This window comes from Alligator mississippiensis, chromosome 12 (assembly GCF_030867095.1).
Source record: "Alligator mississippiensis isolate rAllMis1 chromosome 12, rAllMis1, whole genome shotgun sequence".
In the NCBI taxonomy this organism is placed as follows: Eukaryota; Metazoa; Chordata; order Crocodylia; family Alligatoridae; genus Alligator; species Alligator mississippiensis.
In genome coordinates this window covers 16,923,440-16,944,819 of record NC_081835.1, presented here as the reverse complement: position 1 = coordinate 16,944,819, position 21,380 = coordinate 16,923,440, and the positions used below count along the sequence as shown (strand labels likewise).

Sequence of the window (21,380 nt, the reverse complement as noted above, 5' to 3'; positions counted from 1 at the left end):
AGTGTTATAGGGTACCTACCCGTTTAACTGCAGTAGTCCCTTACATTAGCTGTGTAAATTGATTACTTTCTTTCTTTGCTAGTTGAATGGCAATTACAAAACTAATGTGGTGAAGTACACAGAAATTCATCATTATTTAAAAAAAAATTGAGGACCCAGTCCTCCTACTCTCATTCTTGAATTTGTGGAAACATCAGATCTGGCTCTGAACATTACAGCTCAAGCCCATCTCAGCTGGATATATTTGTAACATGACTTTTTAAAATGAGAGTAAAGCTCAAAGACATTTCAATTTCTGACCAATATTTGTCACTATGCCAGCTACAATAATAATAATGCTTATGTTTCGGGATGTAAAATGCTCAGAGGAGTGCAGGAATAAATATCTTCCTCCACATGCAACAATATTACAAAGGTCAAAGGGAATCAGCTGAGCTATTTTCCCCCCACACCTTCTAATGATGTCTGTCACTTTAGAATTGGGATATCAAACTTGCTGGACCAATGATCAGATGTGGCATAGCAAATCCTATGCCCACTTTCCCTTCACATCCCTGCTGTGGGATCTGAGTTAATCTGCAGTGTGCAGTCACTACAAATCTTCCTGTGCTCTTTGTGTTGGCTGTGACAGGGCCTTCATGATCTGTCTGCTCGCTGATATATCAAAGCTGATCTGTAACATACTTTTCTTTTTTGCACATTTACTCTTTAGAGACTGCTCTCCCTTTGCTCTCTTTATGTGCTGCTTCTGAGCAGGGTTTATGTTAAGAGTATGGAATTCATGCCAGGAAGAAAAAAAAAGAAAGGAAAAAAGGAAAGCCAATTCTAGAGGAAAATAAAGTTAATAACAGAAAGAAGATGCTGACGGTTCTCCAACAGGCCGCCACCACCACACGTTTCCCCCTTGACACCACTTGTGGAACGCTGCCAACTCCAAGTTTATTTTCTTTGAATAGCAAAAAGATTAAAAAAAAAAAAAGCCACAACACTGCACTCACCACAACTAACAGGACAAAAGGCCCTTTATTAACGATTTCAATTAAATCAGCAAATGACAGGAAATAAAGCAACATTCCAAGCATTTCAATGGGCTGCACGGGCTTCTTCCATGGCTCAGAACGCAGGAAAGGGCTGCTCCAACTTAAACTGTTGTTGGCTAAATGCTTCTGCGATGGTGCAAGAAGCACCCGCCGCAGCCTTTTACTGGTGTGCAACGTATAAACAGCAGCGGGAACATTTAAAAGCCTCCTAGTGAAAAAAGAAACCAACAACCATGCTTCCTATGTGCTTACTTCACAGTATTCCAGAAAGATGCTATACTCCCCCCTGCCCCATAACTTCCAACAATACAATAATATTCACATGAAGAAAGGTGGGTGCTCCTCTCTCTATTCCAGTAATGTAACTGGGATGGGGGATGAGCAGGGCACCAGCCCCTGGTGCTAAGTTAGAGAGGGCACTAGTATGACCCCCTCCCTTCAGGAGTCCTTCTCACAGCAGCGGTAGCTCTGCACTGTCCAGCCCTTTGCCCTGTAGTGTATCTGGGGGGGACAGTGGGGTGAAATTACACTATCTCCAGGGGACACTTTGTCATGGGAAGCACAGACCTACGCCTGGGGAGCGGAAGGAAGCAAATGGGGCACATGAAGCAGCTCCAGAGAACCTGATTTCTGCCTAACTCCCCCACTCTCCATGCACTGGTCAGTATAATTCACTCCTACTCCCACCTTTCCCAGGCATTTAAAGGGCTTGCTATACCCCTGCTTTATTCTAAGCATCAACCATAAATACATCTAGAAGCACCCGATTTCCAAGCAGTCTTATTCTAAATAGCTGTAAAAAAATAGCTCAGAGCAGGAGAGAGATCACTGTGGAATCAGCCAAAGGAAGATCTCAGCCTGCTGCTCCATAGATCTAATACCTTATACTCTCTATACATTAAAAATCACTCAAATGGAGGTGGACTTAAAATCTGGCTGAGCTGCTTATAATCATTTTCCTCCAAAGATGGCATACCGCTGGTACACATTTTGGATGAGCTACATGTTAAGGTGCCAAAGAGGATTTCAAAGCATTGCGGTTTTGCTCTATTCAGCTTCATCTCTTGTACTTACATGAGGCTCCTTCTCGAAACTTCCCACTGTTAGCATAACTTCAGCTCCAACTCTGGTCTTGTCAGTGGAAACACTAGTGTGACAGGCTGCTGGTGTTTAGTGCAATGTGTTGCCTAGTCCTATTCAGAACAGGGCAGGAGCTGGCTGACTCTACACGAGCAGTCCCCATCATTGCTTTGCTAGGTGCCAGGACTGAAATGGCAGCTGAACTCTAGAGACATTTTAAAGGAAAAAAGGTCTAGCAGGACCAGAGTGAATGGCTCCAGATTATTGAGGCAACCAATCTCCTTCCCTAATTCTCTAATGGTTATGATATGATGATGTATTTAAATCAGGGAGTCTTAGCTGCATCTGTATCTAATAGCCACCTTTCGGAACAAAATGTAGGTTTTTGTTTCCAACCTGAACATGCCAATGCTCAGAGAGGATGGTCCTGAACCTGAGCAAGACCTGCATGTCTTTACAGACTTTGCTGGGTAATTAGGGAAGCAGAGGGAGGAGAGAGAAAAAAAAGAGACTAAGATTAGGAACCACATGGGGGGTCATATTTCTAGCAAAGTTTATTTAATGATACTCCATTTGAAATCTCTGACATGCAGTTAAAGTACAGAGTACTTTTAGTGCCCAATCTTTTTGCCCAGCGGGTCAGATGGGCAGTGCCCAGTCCATCTGTGGGCTAGATCCAACAGGTGGTCCCAATCTGGTGCCCAGGGTGGATGTGGCAGGGCCCCATCCCATCCAGTCATAAAGAAGGGGGCATGGCCTAGCCCCAACCCCAACACGCAGAAGGGAGGGGTGCGTCATTTCATCAGAGTGCAAAATATACCATGGAGGTGATAAGGGGTTTGAAACCCAAACACAAGTTTTTATTGAGTCCTATTTCTGTTGGCATGGCAGAGTCCACATACCATGATGATAAGTGCGCTGTAAGGATTTAAGTGGAAGACAGAATGAACTGGATTCTTTATTCTGGCTTGTAAAACAATCTAACAAATTAAGACCATTTTTTAACAAGCTTTTGATAATGCATGAGGCAGGAGGAACACAGCTCAACTCTCAGATTTCAAGTGCAGTTTACACAGCTGGCAGAAACAGAAAAATGGAGTTCAACTGATCTATAAGTCAGAGGCGTAAAAGTATCACTTAACAATTCTACTTTAAAAATCACTTCAGAGTATGAGGAATTTGAAAGAAATAGATGTCTCAATTATGAGGCCCTAACAGAAAATTGAGAAGGATGAAATGGTTTCTAGTTCTAGTTTCTAGCAGCTGGTATCTCTTAATGAGTGCATCAGCTCCTGCAACCCCAGAATTCCAGTTTTATAAAATACTCATGATGTAGTTGACTTTCTAGACATCCTTTCATGAGAAAGAAAGAGCATGCGATTATTTTTTATGCATATATAAAAATTATAATATTTATTATGTAAAAAATTATGAAAGCTGCTTTATTTACATCAAACATTTTGTATTTGTACAGCATCTACTTGGACTCCTGGTTTCAGACTGGGGCTCTTAAGGCACTAAACACACCAGCAATTCTTTCCACAAATAAACAAACAGTGAATGAACTATATGTTGTAGGTAAAGGAACCTCTTTCCTTCATCAGGGTATTGTAATTATTTCTGTGGTAAAACATGGGAAGCTATTCAAGAAAAGAATCTGGGACAGAGAAGCAAAAATACTGTGTTCAGGTTATAGCACAGGTAGCAATATACTTTAGTATAGAGTACCAATCTGGTCTTATATGGATATTTTATTTTGAGTGTGTCATTTTGAGTAAGAAAACTCAACAAAAATAAGAAAAATGAAAAACAATGTAAGCTCTTTGGACAGGACTCTTTATTTCCTGCATTTGGACAGAAAAAAGGAGGTACTGCCATTAGTAAATAGTGATTTTTCCCAGTATGGACTATGCCGTTGAAAGACTTAAGTACAGATTCAGGTCTTGCATAAATACATGACTAGCCCTCTTGCATTCTAGTCAGTACACAGATGTCAAAAAACACTCTCAGATAATAAATCCTAAAGCTTCAAAACAAGGCAGCGTGGGAAAGAAAAGCACAGAAGAAAAGCACAACAGGCAAGCAGTTCTTAGAACAGAGATCTCCTTCACCCTGTTTCTTCCTTTGACAGACATTAAGTTGGGTTTCCACCCAAAAAAGACAATGATTCAGGTAAATGCAGAGGTGTGTGTGTGTCTCCTATTATATATACATATATTAGTGCCCAGCATTTATCTGATGGCCTGAGATTATTTCCCTGGCCCAACTGCCTAGGCGCCAAGGTTTTATCGCGCTGTCGCTTTTGTGCCCGCTTACTCAGGTTGTTAACTTGGCATTTGCTTTGTTCACTGCTTCATGCAAAGACTGAGAGGCTTTGTCACACTTTGCTTCTTTGAAAATGTAAAGTCTGTTCTGAGTACCTGCCACCATCCCCCTAGAATTGAGCTAGTGCCAGTTACTTAATTCCATCTCCTTCCCCACTTTTCCACGAAGATCCAATCACTGGACTAAAATTCAAAGAGCTTAAATGTCAACAGAAAAGAACAGAAGTGGGTTCCTTCAGATTTAAATAACTTAATAAGCATACAACAATATGCCAAAGTATGACTACAGAGCACTGGCAACGTTGAATGGTGGAGACAAAAGCCTGTGGATGCCAAGAAAGGTAAGAAGATAAATATTGTTGCACACTCTAGGGCAGTGGTCACCAACCAGTGGATTGAGATCCACCGGTAGATCTCGGAGCCTCTTGGAGTCAATCCGAGGCTGGGGTGGGGGGGCTGAGTGCCCGCATACATGCATGCACTTGCCCATCCCAGCCCAGCAGGTCAGTCCATGGGGGAGGGAACAGGCAAGGGCTAGGTTGCAAGGGCTAGGTTGAGGCCCCCGTGATGAGGGAGAGTGCCGCAGAAGCAGGAGCACGGGTAAGTTGAGTGGGGCCCCGGCCAGGTTGGACTTACCTGTTGGGGAGGCGCACCCCCAAATAATTTTTTCTCTTTCTGCCTAGATCTGCCCACTTCCCTTCCCACAGATTTTCTTGATGAGCAGAGGGGGATGGCAACAACACATGGTAGATCTAGGGTTGCTTTTAAATGCCAATGGTGATCTCCTGCTTAAAAAGGTTGGAGACCACTGCTCTAGGGTAAATTAATAATGCCATAATTTTACTTTGCTATATTTTAGAAACATCTGGCTAATATGCTAAAAACCAAGCAATAATGGACAATTACTTACACCACGGTAACATACCAGTCACGAAGCATGTTACAATGACAGTGAGGGCGAGGTTTTTGTTAATAGAAAGAACTCTAATGTAACATCCTCCTTGCCTGCAAGCAGTAATCCCATAATCCATAATCATGCTAAGGAATTTTGGTGCCTGTATTTACCCACTCTCAGCTCTGGTGGTGCTTTACTTTGTTCATGGCTCCTAAAGATGGATAGGAATAAATCCTGTACATAGTAGCTGAAAGTAGTTCATTTATACCTACTGAACAGGCATTTCAGATGAGTTCACAATCTCTTTACAATGCAAGAGAATGCCATGTGCCTCACACCAAGCAAGGAGAGGTACCAAGAAGAGAGAGAAATGAGCTTTTAATCAAGGTAAAAAGATTGTCATTGTTTAATATGCACAAGTCACAGTATCTGCTCTGAGACTGTTACTCTGGGTAACATTTCAAGTTTATTGTCAAAACTATATATGTCAGAACGTAACCATACAGGAGGAGCAAGCAGTAACAGAGGGACCTGAAAAGCAGTGTTTTCAGAAGAAACGAGTACCACAGTGATCACTATTTTTCCCATTTACTTGAAACTTAAATCATAGGTTACTCAATAGCATTTTCAAAATGCAACTATAATTAAATTATAAAAAAAAAGCCAAATATTTTAACATTTTTTCAGAAAGTCTTTACCTGGGATCAGTAGTAAATGCAACCGGTATCTAATTGTGCCATTAGAAATTAGAGTTTGCACAATCTAAACAGATCATGTCAGCATTCTGGACCACTCCAACAGAGAAGGTTAGGAAAAACAACTTACGCAATTTCTATCAACAGCACAGAATACATTAAACAGGAGCAACTACTGATCAAAATACAGTGAAATGGATATAGACCTGATATACTGGCTAAAAAAATTCTCAGTTTAAAGAATTTTTTTGTACATTTGGAGGCAAATTGAGTACTAGAGAGAAAAAAAAAAAGTATTGTTAAAGCAGTGGTGGTGTCCACTAACACGTTACATGGTACATACATCAACTTGTTCTTTCTGCAGTGCTTACTATTAAGACCATAGGGCTGAGGTCTCCTCTCCTGTAATAAGTTAACTCATAGGATACAGTGTTTAGAACATTAATGGTAAAACGCTTCGTGAAGAATCAAAGACAGACACTTTGCAAAAGTTCATGGCTCTAAATTCAGAGAGCGGAGACACTAGCCTCCTTGCATCTTCATTAGCTAGATCCCTTCTCTTCTTCGGTTACAGTGGCTTCCGTAGAAGCAGCTTCTAGATCTTTGCTTGGCTTTTCTTTCTCTTCATCATCATCTTCTTGGGGATAAAGGTCTGGAAACTTTTGCATGCACTCCTGCATGGCACGGAACTGGTCCACACAGTCTGATCCTTTTATTTCTTCTGTGCTGTAGTGGAAACAGGAAAAGGCCGATTTGAACTGCTCTCCACAGGGGCCACTAGCCATTCCACCAAGGCATGGACAATTCCAATTGATATCTCCATTAGGCAATATCAATCCTGAACAAACATAAGAGACAGAAGAAAAATTAGGTGTTCCATAGAGGTAATTTTGTTTTAAAGTTGCATCAAAGTTGCTGGGTCACAGCATCAGAGACTGGACTCTATTATAACCACAAAACCAAAACAGCATGAACGATGGCAGAGCAAACCAGCCTCTACAGTGTAAGTTAGCGATCCTCAGCCCTGACCTGCCTGACTCATTACTGTGGAAGAGATCCTAGTTTAATATGCATGGCCCATTTCAGTCTGAGAGAAGGAGGGAAGGCAATGTACAGAAGCTGAAGATGAACAATGAAATCATCATACGGAAAAGAAACCTGGAACCTGTCCGGGTATGACAACAAAGAGAGGGAAGGTAAGAAGTGGAAGTGACAGAATTCTGTTAAAAAAAAAAAAAGGAGCTAATTTGTATTATTAAATCTAACATATAGTACACTATTGTTTTAGCTCTTTAACTTGCGGGGACAGGGGTGGCACAAATACGGTACACAGCTTTAGCAGATGGAGTCCTTGGATGATTTTCTCATATTTACCTCATATTTTCTCATATGTAAAAACTTATGTTTGAATTGTTGCATGTGTGATATCCACAGCATACTAAGGTGGCCTATTCAATCTATCTCCAACATGAAAGTAATCATGGGCCAATCTAGAATAGCTTCTTTTGGCTTTCCTTAGTTTAGCATAGGCTTCCTCTCACCTCTTAACAGCTAGAAATTTTCCCCACTTTGCCCTTCAGTGATATGTTTGCTGTTCCATGCAGTGCTGGACACTGGATGTGTATCACTGCAGTAGAAGCCCTTTCCTTTTGAAAGCAGCTGTTCTAAGTAGTTATGGGATGACTAGCAACCATGGAGTAGATCAAATGCCGTCAATGCTGATTTCCAGCATGAAAGTCGTTATGAGACTCTAAATTGGTCTGATCCAATTTAAGTTCAACTGAAACGTTCCTACTGTCTGCATGGGCTTTGGATCATGCTTGGTGTCTCCTATGCCCTATAATCATGAGGGCACATCAAAGTGCTACTTTCCAACTAGTATCAGTTCAAGCTTCCAGGATGAAAATGGCTGTTTAGCTGAGTATTATGAACTTCTATTGCCATAGGACAGCAGCCTACTGAAGAATGTCATTGCTTGGTGCCTCCAATTCATTTAAGCAAGAAAACAGAAAGCATGAACAAGAAAAGCCAACTGTTGAGTGAAAGCTCACTTTTTATAGTCACACTTTTCCCCTCAAGAATCTCATGAATTTCCAAAACTCAGTTTAACTTAATCAAACCAGATGATGAAAAAAGGGTATTAGAGGATGAAGCAAAGTGGGTGTAAAAAGCACTGAGCTATGACCATCTGCATTACAACACTATGCCTCACAGCAAGTTGAAGAACTGCCGTTAATATCATTTACATTTGAAGAACTTCTGTCCAGACTCAAATACCAAACTCAACTGAACAACATGAGTTTTATAAGAGTCTACAAGACCCATTTGTGACCGTATTTTATTGGCAAAATGTAACTAGTGGAGTGCATCGTGGGAATTCTGGCATAACTTGGCAGGCTCCCGAGAGAAAAAACAAGAGGTACCGAGACAAGGATATGGATGGCCAATTTCAGGCTCTTTATTACTAGGGATAACATGAAACAAAGTGCAAAAAGTTCACCTGCAGTGTATTAGAAATATGCCTTTGCTTCGTAAATTGAGCAAACTAGATTCTAAGTCACCGAGGGAGACTATCGAACATCAACCAGGCATTTTAACAGACATTTTTCTAACACTTAAAACCAACACAGGAAAAGTTTTGAAATACTAGGATGAGGGCACTATGGCACTGCAATTCCTTGCTGAATAATTCTCTTAAACCAGGGGTAATCAACCCCAAAGATCTGGCTCCCGGAGCTGTATCATCCAGCCTGCAGGCTCCCTGTGGGTCTAAAAGCCTGGCATCAGGGGCGCAGTGGCAGTGTTAATTGCTGTTCCCCTACTGCTAAGTTTCTGGCATCTATGGGGAGCCGCATGGGCCTGGTAGCCCAGTCCTGTATGCTAGGTCAGACATGCAGTGGGGAGGGGGTGCTGATTTCAGCATGTTGTGTGGTACAGGATGCTAGGGATCACTTCCCGTGTGCAGGGGCAGCAAAGCACCAGAGCCTAATCCAAGCATACGGGACCAGGCGAAGGCAGAGCAGGGCCCGACCCTGGGAGGTAGGACCTAATCCAGCCAGCAGACCAGCCCTGTGGGGCCGAAAGGCTGAGCACTACCAAAGCAGAAGTTGTTAGTTTTAAGTTCCAAACATGACCATAAAACAGGACTTCCCACATACAAACCTTTGGAACACATCTATTGTTCTTAATTGTCAAATTGGTGGTGATCTTTCCTCATAGAAGGAACAAGCTTCCAATACAGAAACCTTGTCTTGGAGGATAGAATGAAAAACATTTTTTTTTCTCCAGTGGAGCTGAGGTATAGATAAGTGTGCATTTAAAGTAATAAGATATACCAGTAGAGGTGCACCAATACATCAGTCTGATATTGGATTGGCAACAATATAAAGAAAATGACTAGATCAGAAATTGGCCTTTTTTGCCTGATGAGGCTGATAATGTGGCCAATAAATGCCTCGTGCGTGTATGCAGCTGCAGCATGCATGGGACCAGGAGCATAGCTTGGCAGCTTGAAGAGCTGTGTCCAGCTGGTAAGTCTGTTGTGGTGAAAGGAGAGGGGAAAGGGAAGGGGCGTGGGGGGAAGGTAGGTCGAGGCCCCCGCGATTAGGGAATGAGTGAGGCTGGAGCAGGGACTGCCCAGCCAGGGCAGGGCAGGGCAGGGCAGGGCGGGGCGCAGGATGGAGCCGCGGCTTGTCCAGAGGGCCCAGGGGGGGAGGGGCGGCTCCCACTGCTGCGCATACCCCAAGAGGACATGGGTGGGGGGCATGCCCCCTGGATCCGCACAGGGCAGGGCAGCTGCCGCTGCAGGCTGGAGTCAGTGTCGGGCTCTTCACAGCAGGAGCCAGGCCGGGCTGCGCTCAGGGTGGGTGGCAGCAGCACAGGGAGGGAGGTTAGGGAAGGCTACGGCGAATTTTGGGGTGGCTACAGCACTCCGCTGTAGTCCCACTCCCAGCACTGCCACTGCCTGCCCCTCGCGCAGCCCAGCCCCTGCCAGGAAGAGCCCACCACCAGCCCCAGAATCAGCCGCCCTACCCCATGCAGATCTGGGGGACACGTGCCCCCCCATGCCCTCCTGGGGTCTGGGCAGCGGTGGGAGACACCCCCCACTCTCCGCGGCTCCACCCCACGCCCCACCTGGGCAGTGCCTGCCCCAGCCCCGCCACACTCCCTCTCTCACTGCACGAGCCTTGATCTGCCCCCCCCACACCCCTCCCTTCCCCCACCCCTTCCACTACAACAGACTTACCAGCTGGACACAGCTCTTCAAGCTGCCGGGCTGCATATCGGAAATCGGATCAGTATTAGCTGATATGCATCCTTAAAAATCAGCTATCAGTATCAGCCCCAAAAATCTCTATCGATGCACCCCTATATACCAGCAGCTAGAACTGTATGAAATGAGGGACTCAAAGACAGCTCCTGGGTTACCTAGTCTATCAGGTGAAACAATGCAAGTAAGTAGAGTGCTCTTTTTAAAATCTCTGAACTACTCTGTGTTTTGAATTTTTTTTTTCAGGTGCACCCCAGGAATCCTTCCAAGCAAGCTATATTTGATATTATACTTTGAAGTCACTTGCAATATGCATCATGACAAATAAAGGGCCTAGACTGGTGAGTTATATAAACTGGTAAATTTATCAAGCTTCAGATTAAGTAGTAGTAGAAAAGACGGGTTGTTTTTTTTAAATCCATGACTCCTACTGGCAGGCTGTTTCTTCCTTCCAGCCTAAATTTATCCATGATTTTTTATAACCAATTTGTTTTCAGAACACTAACAAGTTATATTGCATGCACAACATTATGCAAATCCATTACATATAGTCAATATGTTTTTATATACATCACAAGTGATAGGACCCATTTCTCACTGAGGATTAAACCACCCTAAAGAATTTCCAAGTTCCTGAAGTCCATCTGTTCGCACTGTGTAAACAAGAAGTAATGCTTTAAATAGGCAGAGTATCTGTCCATGTTTGTAATTCCAAACTGGATGAATGGCTCCTTAACTTGCTTGCTCTGTCCGAGCCACCAATGGAAAAGGGGCTTAAAGAAATAAAGAATCCCACTGTAAGTACAGCCTTTGTGATACCTAATGCAATAATTTAGATCCGTCCTCCCTTGTTTATCAACCCAATTAGTGTTGAATCATCTGGCAGCTTTGCCTATTGTATTTGCTTTACTACATCTAGATTGGAAAGCGATCTCTAGATTCTCTCATTTTGACAACACAAACTGAAGCCTCACAACTGACAGCACAGAAAGGAGAGGAAAATTAATGTAGCTATATTCCCACACCCCCCTCGCCTCACAGTGAAGTGCAATAATTAAGGTTTTGCTAAATAAACTAATCAATTAATGACTTAAATTCCCTTATTATGTAAAGGCTATCCTGAAAAAATAATTAAACTTCATTTTAATGCCAAGGATCAAGAAGGGCCCCAAAACAATCGTATTTCAAATAAATTTAAAAAGTTTAAATTGTATAAAGACTTGATACAGATAATGGCACATTTATACAACATTCTTCCTCACATGTGTGAAAACTCTTTATATAACATAGCAAAAAGATCAAAGGGCTTCTTACTGAGAGTTATTATATAGCAGCTGAACACTGGAAACCTAAGTCCGCTACTTTAAGCAGAAGCTAAATTAAAATAGCCTGTATGTTACTTCATGAATGGCATGCCTTTTTCAATTTTCTTTTAAATACAAACCACACAAGGAACCAGAGCTTCTGCCTGTACATCCTTCTCTGCCCACAAATTGCCCTCCCCTTAGATGCAGAAGTAATCTGTAATAAGTGAATTGTCTCTCTGTTTTGATTGACTGTGTTATAGCTTGCGATGACTGAAGTGAGAACCTTTTAAGTGAGACAGCCTGTTAAGAAAAGCTTAACATGGTATTTAATGCAAAAGCAATCTTAATGTTGGATCATATACACCTTTAATAGAAATAAGGTCTCTTTTGCTTGGCAAAGTTTTCTCCAACCCATCTGGCCTCCTTTTTCCACCCTTCACACCTCTCACTACACAACAAGTCAAATCGAGCTTATAAATATAACGCTGATACCCAACTGGTGGCCTAAAGTGTTGGAATTACTGTACTGCAGAGAAGATACCTGTCTTTCACCCTTGCCATAACCCTTTCACACTTAAACATAAGCTCTGGCCCTTCAAAGAGACTTTCTCTTGGCTGCCTTGAAATTTAACTTGTGCCACCCAATTGGAAAAGGAAACACTGCAAAATACTGACCCCCTTCATGGAACCGATAAGACCACTGGCAGAGAAGAATCACAAACCAACCCCTCCATATAGGTCCTAAGAGAACTATGTTCATTATTCACATTCCAATTCCTTGCATGACTGCTCTGAGCCACACTAAAGCCAAGACAGACATCCTTTTCTTCCCTTGTTTATCTGGCACTGCCAATATAACTAACTGATTTGCTTACTGGACTATAATTTTTTAATATTACCTGAAATACCAACAACGCTCAGTTGCAGGGAAATGACTGCTAACTAGTACATCACCTATACATCCATGTTCCATCACTAGAAAAGTTCCTTTTGGTAAAGGTATAAGATGATTCCTAGAGCTGAAAACTAGACACGTTCCAAGACCGTCTGTATAATTAGAATGAAAAATTTCTAAGACTCGAAGCAAGCTTACATAACCCAAGCCAGTATGAATATACAAATTTGCCAATGTAAGCAACAGTCCCAGCAGTCAGCTTTGTTCAGTTATATATTACACAAGGTGACTTACCATGCATTGAACTGTGAAATGTATTATAAGATCTCCAGAGACATACACGTTCTCCAGATGTAGCATTCTGCAATGCTACCTTTATTCCTTTTATTTTAAGGGACAGCCTCTAGTTTTGCAGAGGAAAAGAAAGAGCCCAGATACCAGAGAAAGTCAGGCTCTCCATCATCTAATCAAAATGACTATACAAAGACTATTACTACTATATATTAGAAAAAAAGCTGCTTTTATAAGATTTGGAAGACCTGATTCCTGCTCTTAGTTTTCTAAGGGAAAGTTTTCTAAGGGAAAGTTTACATTAAACAGGTTACTCATATTAAACAAAGTTTAAAAAACAACTGATAAATGCTGATAAAGTGCCTGCATTACATATGAACTTTTTTATTAAAATAATCTGTAGATTCTATTCTCTATACTTCTACCTATAGTCAGGAAGTTACAGATGCACACAAACTGAAAAAATAATTCTATATGAATATTTCACAGCCAGCAGAGGTCTCTATTTGAAGCATTTAGCAGCTGATGCATCACTCACAGTGAGGATGCTGACAAATCCGAATGCACAGACTGTTCTCACCAAATATGCAGTCTGAGCACTGGCTCTTAGCTAGTAATGTTCTGCCTGAAAATACGAAGGGTAAAAGAACTGAGAGATACCAAACTTTAGATTTTGCTTATCTTTTCTGCAATAAAACATAGACACCAGGAAGTTTGAGGGGTGGAACCAGACTGATTCTTTTCATCTCAGAAAGGGGATAAGCTTAACATCCAATACCATCAAGTCAATCAGTAACAAATATTGGAAAGGCTAGCAAAACTTTTATTTTAATTAAAATAGCTGAGGAGCATTAGCAAATAGAGTCTAAGGATACATTTCTAACTGCTAACTACAGTGAAGCTGTTTATGTTCAGTCAACCTAATTTTCATAAGAATTTCCCATGGACTGTCTTACCCTAGCCCTTAATTAATACTACTGCCTTGTGTTAGTAGATACTGTACCAATGTTAGCAACTTCTTGGGGCAAATAATTTCAGACATTTAAACCTCATGCTCTTTCTTGCACACAAATGCTTTCATATTATCAGGAAATGGCTCAGAATAATACACTGCTTCATTTCTAGGATTTTAACAGCCTTAAAGGGCAGGGGAGAGACAGGACTGTGAACAGAGTCCTGGCCTAAAACTCAGCTATACAGACAACCTCATACCATACTGCCCTAAACTTCAAAAGTATCTTAGGAAATCAAATGAAGCTTGGAGAAGCTATGGATCTGAAAAATTACTGTGCTATGAAAAGATTCATTACAGCTAACAAACACAGGCAACTAAAATTAAAGGATTTTCTTTTAAATCCTTCTTCACTGTTATTCAGGTCACTGCAAAACCTAGAGGACGTGATGCTGTCCAGAGAAGTGTGTGTTCTGATACATCTGCTGATTCTGCATGCTGCTGTAATCAGGCTCTGAATCTGATGCAAACAGCTAGTGCAAGCTCATTTTAATATAAAACCACATATAAAAACAAAAACTCATTTAAGAAAAGATATAGTTCAAATAAGACCACACACTGCAAATCTGTTAATACCCCAATGTACTTTTCTGGGTGTTAAATGACGCATGAATACTGCCCCCTAGAGATTAAGAAGCCAGTTACATTTTAACCAATAACCTGACCTTTAACAAATGTTCAGGAGAGAAAGCAGAAGTGACCTAGTTCAAAATCACCAAAGTTTTGCAAACTGAAGTAGATACTAAAGCCAAGTTTTAAACAGGAATTCCTGAAGGGAAGCACCTAAAAATGTCACACAGTTTTCAGAGCTGCAGATCATCCTAAACTCTAATTAATGTCAGTAAGAGTTGCAAGTTACCAGAACCTCTAAAAACAAAAAAAAAGTAATTTTTATTTAGTAGCCTAACTTCAGGCACTCACATTTGAAAATACTGACTTATAGGTTTGGTGAATACAGAACTGAGCTAATAAATTCCTCATTTAGTCTTAAAAATCTTAATGAGAATTCATTAACATAGGCAAAAAAAATCTACCCACTTAGCCTTTACCCTGATGATGAACTAGGATGCTTTAATTTACCCATTTAAAAAAAATTGTGCTAGGCAACCAGAACTTTTATAAGGCTTAATACCAAACTATTCTGCCTCATAAAATATAATAAGTAGGAATATTAAAACAGAAAAGTCATGCAATCATTCATCTAAACTGTTTAGCATCAGTACTGCATGATAATGTGGCAAACTTAAATCCCAAATTGAAGCGCCTTGTCTCTCAAATCAGTAGGTGTGGCTGAGAACTGTATCTCTGTGAAGCTAGCACTATGCAAGGTTTAGGGGCAGCAAAGCAGAGTCCCAATCCTTATTAAAACGTTAGGTAGCCAACTCCCATTACCTTCCTTAGACTTTTAAAAATGCCAGACACTGGTATTAGGAGTGACTATATAGGAGTCAAAAAAACAAAACACAGACACAAAACCTAAGGATTTCTGTGACTCAAGGCTTGACCATGTTAACACGGAGAATAAAGGTGGGGGGAGAAGGGGGAGCCTGGACTACAAGTGCAACGCACAGCACACATGACAATGGCTTACAGAGTTTTACAGCAGTGTTGGACTGCTGTAGGTAAAAATCAAGATCATTAGGGAGCTTGCAGTACATAAAGTTAGAGATTTACTCTCATCCTCTATGGGGTTCAGCAACATTAACCCCTCCTCTAACTGGTATCACAGACAGGTCTAGAAGTCCTTGGTTTTTAAGTTAGCTTACAATACGAAGCTGGACAAAGCCTAGGACTTCATCAAAGGGCAAGTACATGAAGATGACACCTGAGTTATATGAAGTCCAATTTCCAGTGGTACTGACTGAGGTTTTAAGGATTAATTGAGGATGTGCTCTTGTTCTATCAACTTGAATGGAGATGGTATCTATTAGACTATTAAACATAAAAACAAATATTCCTCCTCCCCCCAGCAATATGTCAAAAAATACTGACCTTGGTCTTCATAGGGGTCATTGGGGTCATCTGCAACTAGCTCAGCGTTGCTTGGTGTTGCATGGTCTTCTTTGGTCACAAATATAATTTTGTCTTTTCCTAATGTTAAAGAATAAAGAAAAGCAACTATTCAGAGAAAATATAAGCTGAGATAAAACATACCACTTATAAAACCACTGCCCTACACAATCCTTTGAGCTGTTAAAATGAATGTATCCGTTTGCATGCAAAAAAGCTAATGATTCTGCTCTACTTGGTTTTGGTTACCCTTTCAATTGGAACAGCAATTGGCCTGGGGGGCAGCACATTGAAAAGAGACGATGACAAATTGTTCAGAGGAAACATTAAAAATGATTAAAAATTTTGAAACCAAGACCTACAAGAGAAAGTTAAAAGAACCAGGCTGTTTAATCTAGAGAAAAAGATGACTGAGGCGAGACAGGAAAACTGTCTACAAATATATAAAAGAACCGTCTGAAGGGGACAGGGTTCAAATATTCTCATTAGTCAACAAGACAGAACAAGACATAATGAGCTGAAGATGCAACAGGGCAATTTAGGATAAATGTTAACAACTTTAATAAAAGGACTTGGGCCCTTGAACGAGATGCCAGGGAAGATGTGTAGGGATTCGGCACTACAATAGGTATTTCTCAGGGACACTGGAATCAACTGCCAAGATTCAAGGGCTTGGGACTGGAAAGGACTGTAGCTTTCTATTACTGTACTGCGACGGCTCTTAGGAAATTCTGTTACGAGAAAATACTTCAGGTTTAGTATTTCAGATCACTGGGATCCAAGTTTTCCATTTACTGTGGAAAAAATATGGATTTTCTCCTTTAAAGGACAAAAACCTGGGAAACTGCAGGTTTCCTCTTGCAGGCTGGCTGAGCTCCAGCCTGCAAAGGGCTAGGACACGGGGGGCAGGGGGTGCCACACGTATGTGCAGAGGCATGTGGCAGCCAGGGAGAGCGGCTCCCTCTAGATAAGTTTTTTGGGGGGAAGGGCTTACCCAACATGGGGGGGGGGAGGGGCGGGATATAGGCAGTGCATGGGGAGGGATATGTGCCCCCAGATTTCTGCACCCACAGCAGGGTACAGGGCTGCAGCCTGACTGGACCAGCTCTGGGCAGGAACTGCCTCCATAGTCCAGTGGGCAGGACCCGGCACAGGAGGGAGTGCCGCGTCACCAGGGTGAGCCATCCTCTGCCCACCTGGCAGCAGCAGGGTGCACAACTTCACACTGTCATGCTTCATCATGGTGGCTATGGCAGCACAGTACAGCACTCCCTCCTATACCCAGTCATGCCCACTGGGCCATGGAGGCAGCTTGTGCCTGAAGCTGGTCCTGGCAGCTGTGGGCACAAAAATCTGGAGGAGGCACATGCCCCTCCCACCCCCCCTCACACATCACCTGTGCTCCCCCACCCCACCACGTTTCCTGTGCTCGCAACCCTTTTCACCACACCCATCCTATTCCCCACATATCCCTTCCTTTATTCACATCCTGGGGGGCTGAGGGCAGTGGATCGGGAGTGAAGGATACCGGCAGGACCAGGGGGCTGCAGGTCGGGAGTGAGGGTCACCAGCAGGTCGGGGGGGGGGGGGAAGGGGGGTGCTGTGGCTTGGGAGTGAGGGGCAACAGAATGGGCAGGGCACTGGCATATCGGGGCTGCTCGGGGCAGGATGGAGACGGGATAGCCTCAGTTGGACCCATGTCCTGGCAGTGGAGCTCTGATTTTCCATGATAAAAAAACCAAAATCAAAAGCCCTAATATATAGGTATTTAGAATGTATTTTATTATAATAACAACTGAGGCATTGGTGGGCTTCCAAATTGCTTTAAAACTGTAAATATATCAATGAAACATTGTTTTCAACACACACACACACACACACAGAGTGCTGTTTCATATTAATTGTGAAAGAAACGTGGATTTTGAGTATTTAATGAGAGAATTTGGGGTTTTTTTCAAATAAGACAATTTTGGATTCATAAACAGAGAAAAACAGTATTTGTGCAGATCAACAGTAAAGGCAAAGAAAACAAGTTTAACTGATGATGCACACAGGCACAATTTCACCTAGGATACATTAAGATTAGAGGTGCACCAATATATCAGTCCATATCAAATCGGCACCGATAAAAGGAAAATTTACATTACTGGCAATTGGCTACACCAGCTTTTTTGGTCCGTGTATCTGATAATGTCACCGATAAATGCTGTGTGCGTGTGCACAGCTGCAGTCTGCACATGGCCAGGAATGCAGCCGGGTAGCGTGGAGAGCAGCATCCGGCTTGTAAGTCTGTAGGGGGAAAAGGGGTGCATGTGTCGGGGGGGGACAGACTGAGGCCCCCACAGTGAGGGAGGGAGTGGGGCTTGGGCATGGTGGGGCACAGGGCAGGGCCATGGGCAGCTTGCTGGGGGGACTGGGGGGCAGCTCCCTGCTGCTGCATGCACCCCTGGGGGAAGCATGTGGGGCCTGTGCCCCACAGATTTGTGTACAAGGTGAGGGTGGGCTGCCCGCTGCAGGCTCAGGGCCAGGGGCTGCTCTGACCTCTTCCCAGCAGGAGGCTGAGCCAGAGCTGTACTCAGGGCAGGCTCAGTTGCGCAAGGTGGGCAGCAGTGGTGGCGGAAGGGGTGGCGACGGAGAACTTTGGGGTGGCCATAGCTCCGTGGCCCCAATGCCACCTCTTCCAGTGCTGCTGCCCGCCCTGTGCAGCTGAGCCCATCCCGCCCCCACTCCCACCCTCGCCTGCCCTGAGCGCAGCCCTGGCCCAGCACTCCTGCTGGGAAGTGGCCAGCGAAGCCCTTGGCCCCGACCTCGCAGCCTGCCCTCGCCCAGCCCACAAATGCAGGGGGCACATGCCCCCCATGCCACCCCAAACAGTGCACAGTTTTGGGGAGCCGCTCCCTCCCCCGGAAAAGCTGCCTGCAGCTCCACCCCATGCCCTGCCCTGCCCCAGCTGGGCAATGCCTGCCCCAGCCCCACTTCCTCCCTCATCGTGGGGGCGTCAATCTGCCTGCTCCTCCCCCTCCCCCCTCCAGCACAGGCTTAACAGCCAGGCTGCACATTGACTATTGGATCAGTATCGGCCAATATGGCTGGTTAATAATTGGCTATTGGTATGAGCCAAAAAAAAATCTTTATCAATGAACCGCTAGTTAAGATAGCTAAAAATTTTTTAAAATTTCAAGTGTATTTACTTCAGTCAACTTAAGGTGAATTTTACCTCCCTTCTCGCCAGTGTTGAGACAGAAAAGGATCTCGGAGTCATCACTGATGCCTCAATGAACATGGGCCGACAGTGTGGGGACACGGTCAGGAAGGCCAACCATACCCTGTCGTACATCCACAGATGCATCTCAAGCAGGTCCAAGGAGGTGATCCTCCCCCTCTATGCAGCACTGGTCAGGCCGCAGCTAGAGTTCTGCGTCCAGTTCTGGGCGCCGCACTTCAGGAGGGATGTGGAGAGGGTCCAGAGGAGGGCCACCCGCATGATCAGGGGGCAGCACGGCAGGCCCTATGAGGAGAGGCTGAGGGACCTGAACCTGTTCAGCCTCCAAAAGAGAAGGCTGAGGGGGGACTAGTCAAGGGGGACCAGCAGGCATTGGGAGAGTCCCTGTTCCCCCCAAGCAATCCCAGGAGTTACAAGAAACAACAGACACAAGCTAGCGGAGGGTAGTTTCAGGCTAGACATTAGGAGGTGCTATTTCACTGTCAGGGTGGCTAGGACCTGGAACCAACTTCCAAGAGAAGTGGTGCTGGCTCCTACCCTGGGGGTCTTTAAAAGGAGGCTAGACGAACACCTTGCTGGGGTCATTTGACCCCAGTACTCTTTCCTGCCACAGCAGGGGGTCGGACTAGATGATCTCCTCAGGTCCCTTCCGACCCTACCAACTATGAAACTATAAAGGTTGAAGTCATATTAAAAAGAGCATGTGCTCCTTAAAAACATCTATTGCTGATCACACCTACCAAGGGAACTCTACTCAAGGGAAAAGAACCAGATTTTAATGGCTGAACTTTCACATAAAAAAAAAAAAAGTTGTTGATTTTTTCTGAAGTCTCTTTCAAAAAGTTAGGTAACATAGCGTAGTTTAGAATGCAAAACCCCACCTTCCCAAAACACACCTAACATTTCTTACAAGTTAACTGATGTATCACATCACATTATTTATCTTGTCCAATAGTCCTCTGCAGGAGAAAGCTTATATAAGTCCCATAACATATCTAATTGGTTGCAGCCATGTTCCCACATCACAACAGACAAGTTACACAAACCAGAACAAAGAAGCTAAGAACACCACACAAGTTGGGAGGGAGCATAATTTTTGCAGTAAAACATCCATTTGATTAACCTCAGCATGCTTGCTACTGTCAAGGTCATCTAGAGGAATCAGTGCCCTTCAAGGGACAACTGTCTTTTTTTAGCAACTATCTTCCCTATATGGTAATTAATCTATGATACTTTTCAGCAGTCTTAACTGTTACTTGTCAAAACTGTAAAAATGATTTATTTTTATAGTTTAGCTACCTATGGAACTAGAGCTGAGGTTCAGCCTCTAGAGCTCACAACACCCTGCTGTGACCCGAGGACAAAGCTCACATCACTGAGGAGCAGGGATCTGAAGATGCAAACACTACAAATAAAGAATTAAGATGGTTCAAGAATTAAGATGGTTCAAGACTATGTATCAGCGGAATTTCTTCCCTTTACTATCACTAGTTAATTGAGCGATAGTTATTTTGCCAGCATGGCTGGTCTAAACTCATTGTGCGAGTCACCAATTAAATTGTACAATAATTACTAAGCACTTGTGGCGTGGGCAGTCTTACTTTCTGCGTGGGGCTGGTCTGCATTTATAGCGCAATTCACCTATTAATGGTGTGATGACTACTTGGCGCTTGGGGCTAGTCTTATTTTGTACATGTGTCCGGGCTACATTTATAGCGTGATTTACCTATTAATGGTGCGATCATTACTTGGTGCTCAGAGCCAGTCTTACTTTGCACGTGTGGCCGGTCTACATTTATAGCGCGGTTCCCAGCGCACAGCTCGGGCGTGCCCTCTAGCGCAGTCGCAGCGCCCTGCTAGGCGGGCAAGCTAGGCCTGAGCAGCCACCAGCGATAAAGGCACCGCGCCTCCTCGAGCTCTCTCCGTCCGAGCCGGCGGCACGGCTCACAGCGCCCTTGCGCGCACAGCCGGGCCAGGACACACGTTACATGTAACGCTCCACGAAGGACCGCGAGAGCGCGGACGGGAACGAGGCTGCCCCCCGGCGCCCTCCCCCCACCGGGACGCACCTTCCTGCCGGCAGTAGGACATGGTGAGGGACTCGCGCGCCCGGCGCTGACTGACCCCACCGGTGCCCCGTCCGCCCGGTCTCCACGCTGCGAGAGGAAGGCCCCTAGGCTGTCTCCGCACTGCCTGCTGGCAAGCAGCGAAAGGGGGAGCACGAGGTGCTGCGGGGACACCCTGGGGAGCACCCAGCACCCTGCTTCTGCCTGCTGAGGGCCGCTTCGGAGGAGTTCAGCCGGCAGCTAAGCGCAGGCACCTTCGTGGCCACCCTCGG

General features: G+C 44.0%; 1 protein-coding gene across 2 annotated transcripts; it reads right to left on the bottom strand.

Annotated features, from left to right (window-relative positions):
* Positions 1 to 3,935: 3,935 nt before the first annotated feature.
* On the bottom strand, positions 3,936 to 21,231 carry CHCHD4 (coiled-coil-helix-coiled-coil-helix domain containing 4). 2 transcript variants are annotated; one of them, XM_006273097.4, is made up of 3 exons: positions 21,112 to 21,231; positions 15,802 to 15,900; positions 3,936 to 6,872 (listed from the first exon to the last, which is right to left on the bottom strand). In XM_006273097.4, the coding sequence occupies exons 1-3, from the start codon at positions 21,131 to 21,133 to the stop codon at positions 6,577 to 6,579; spliced, it is 417 nt and encodes a 138-aa protein (XP_006273159.1). In that variant the 5' UTR covers positions 21,134 to 21,231; the 3' UTR covers positions 3,936 to 6,576. The 2 variants fall into 2 exon arrangements, with proteins under 2 accessions (XP_006273159.1, XP_019355246.1); XM_019499701.2 differs by lacking the exon at positions 21,112 to 21,231 and adding an exon at positions 20,769 to 21,088.
* Between the last annotated feature and the right edge of the window lie 149 nt (positions 21,232 to 21,380).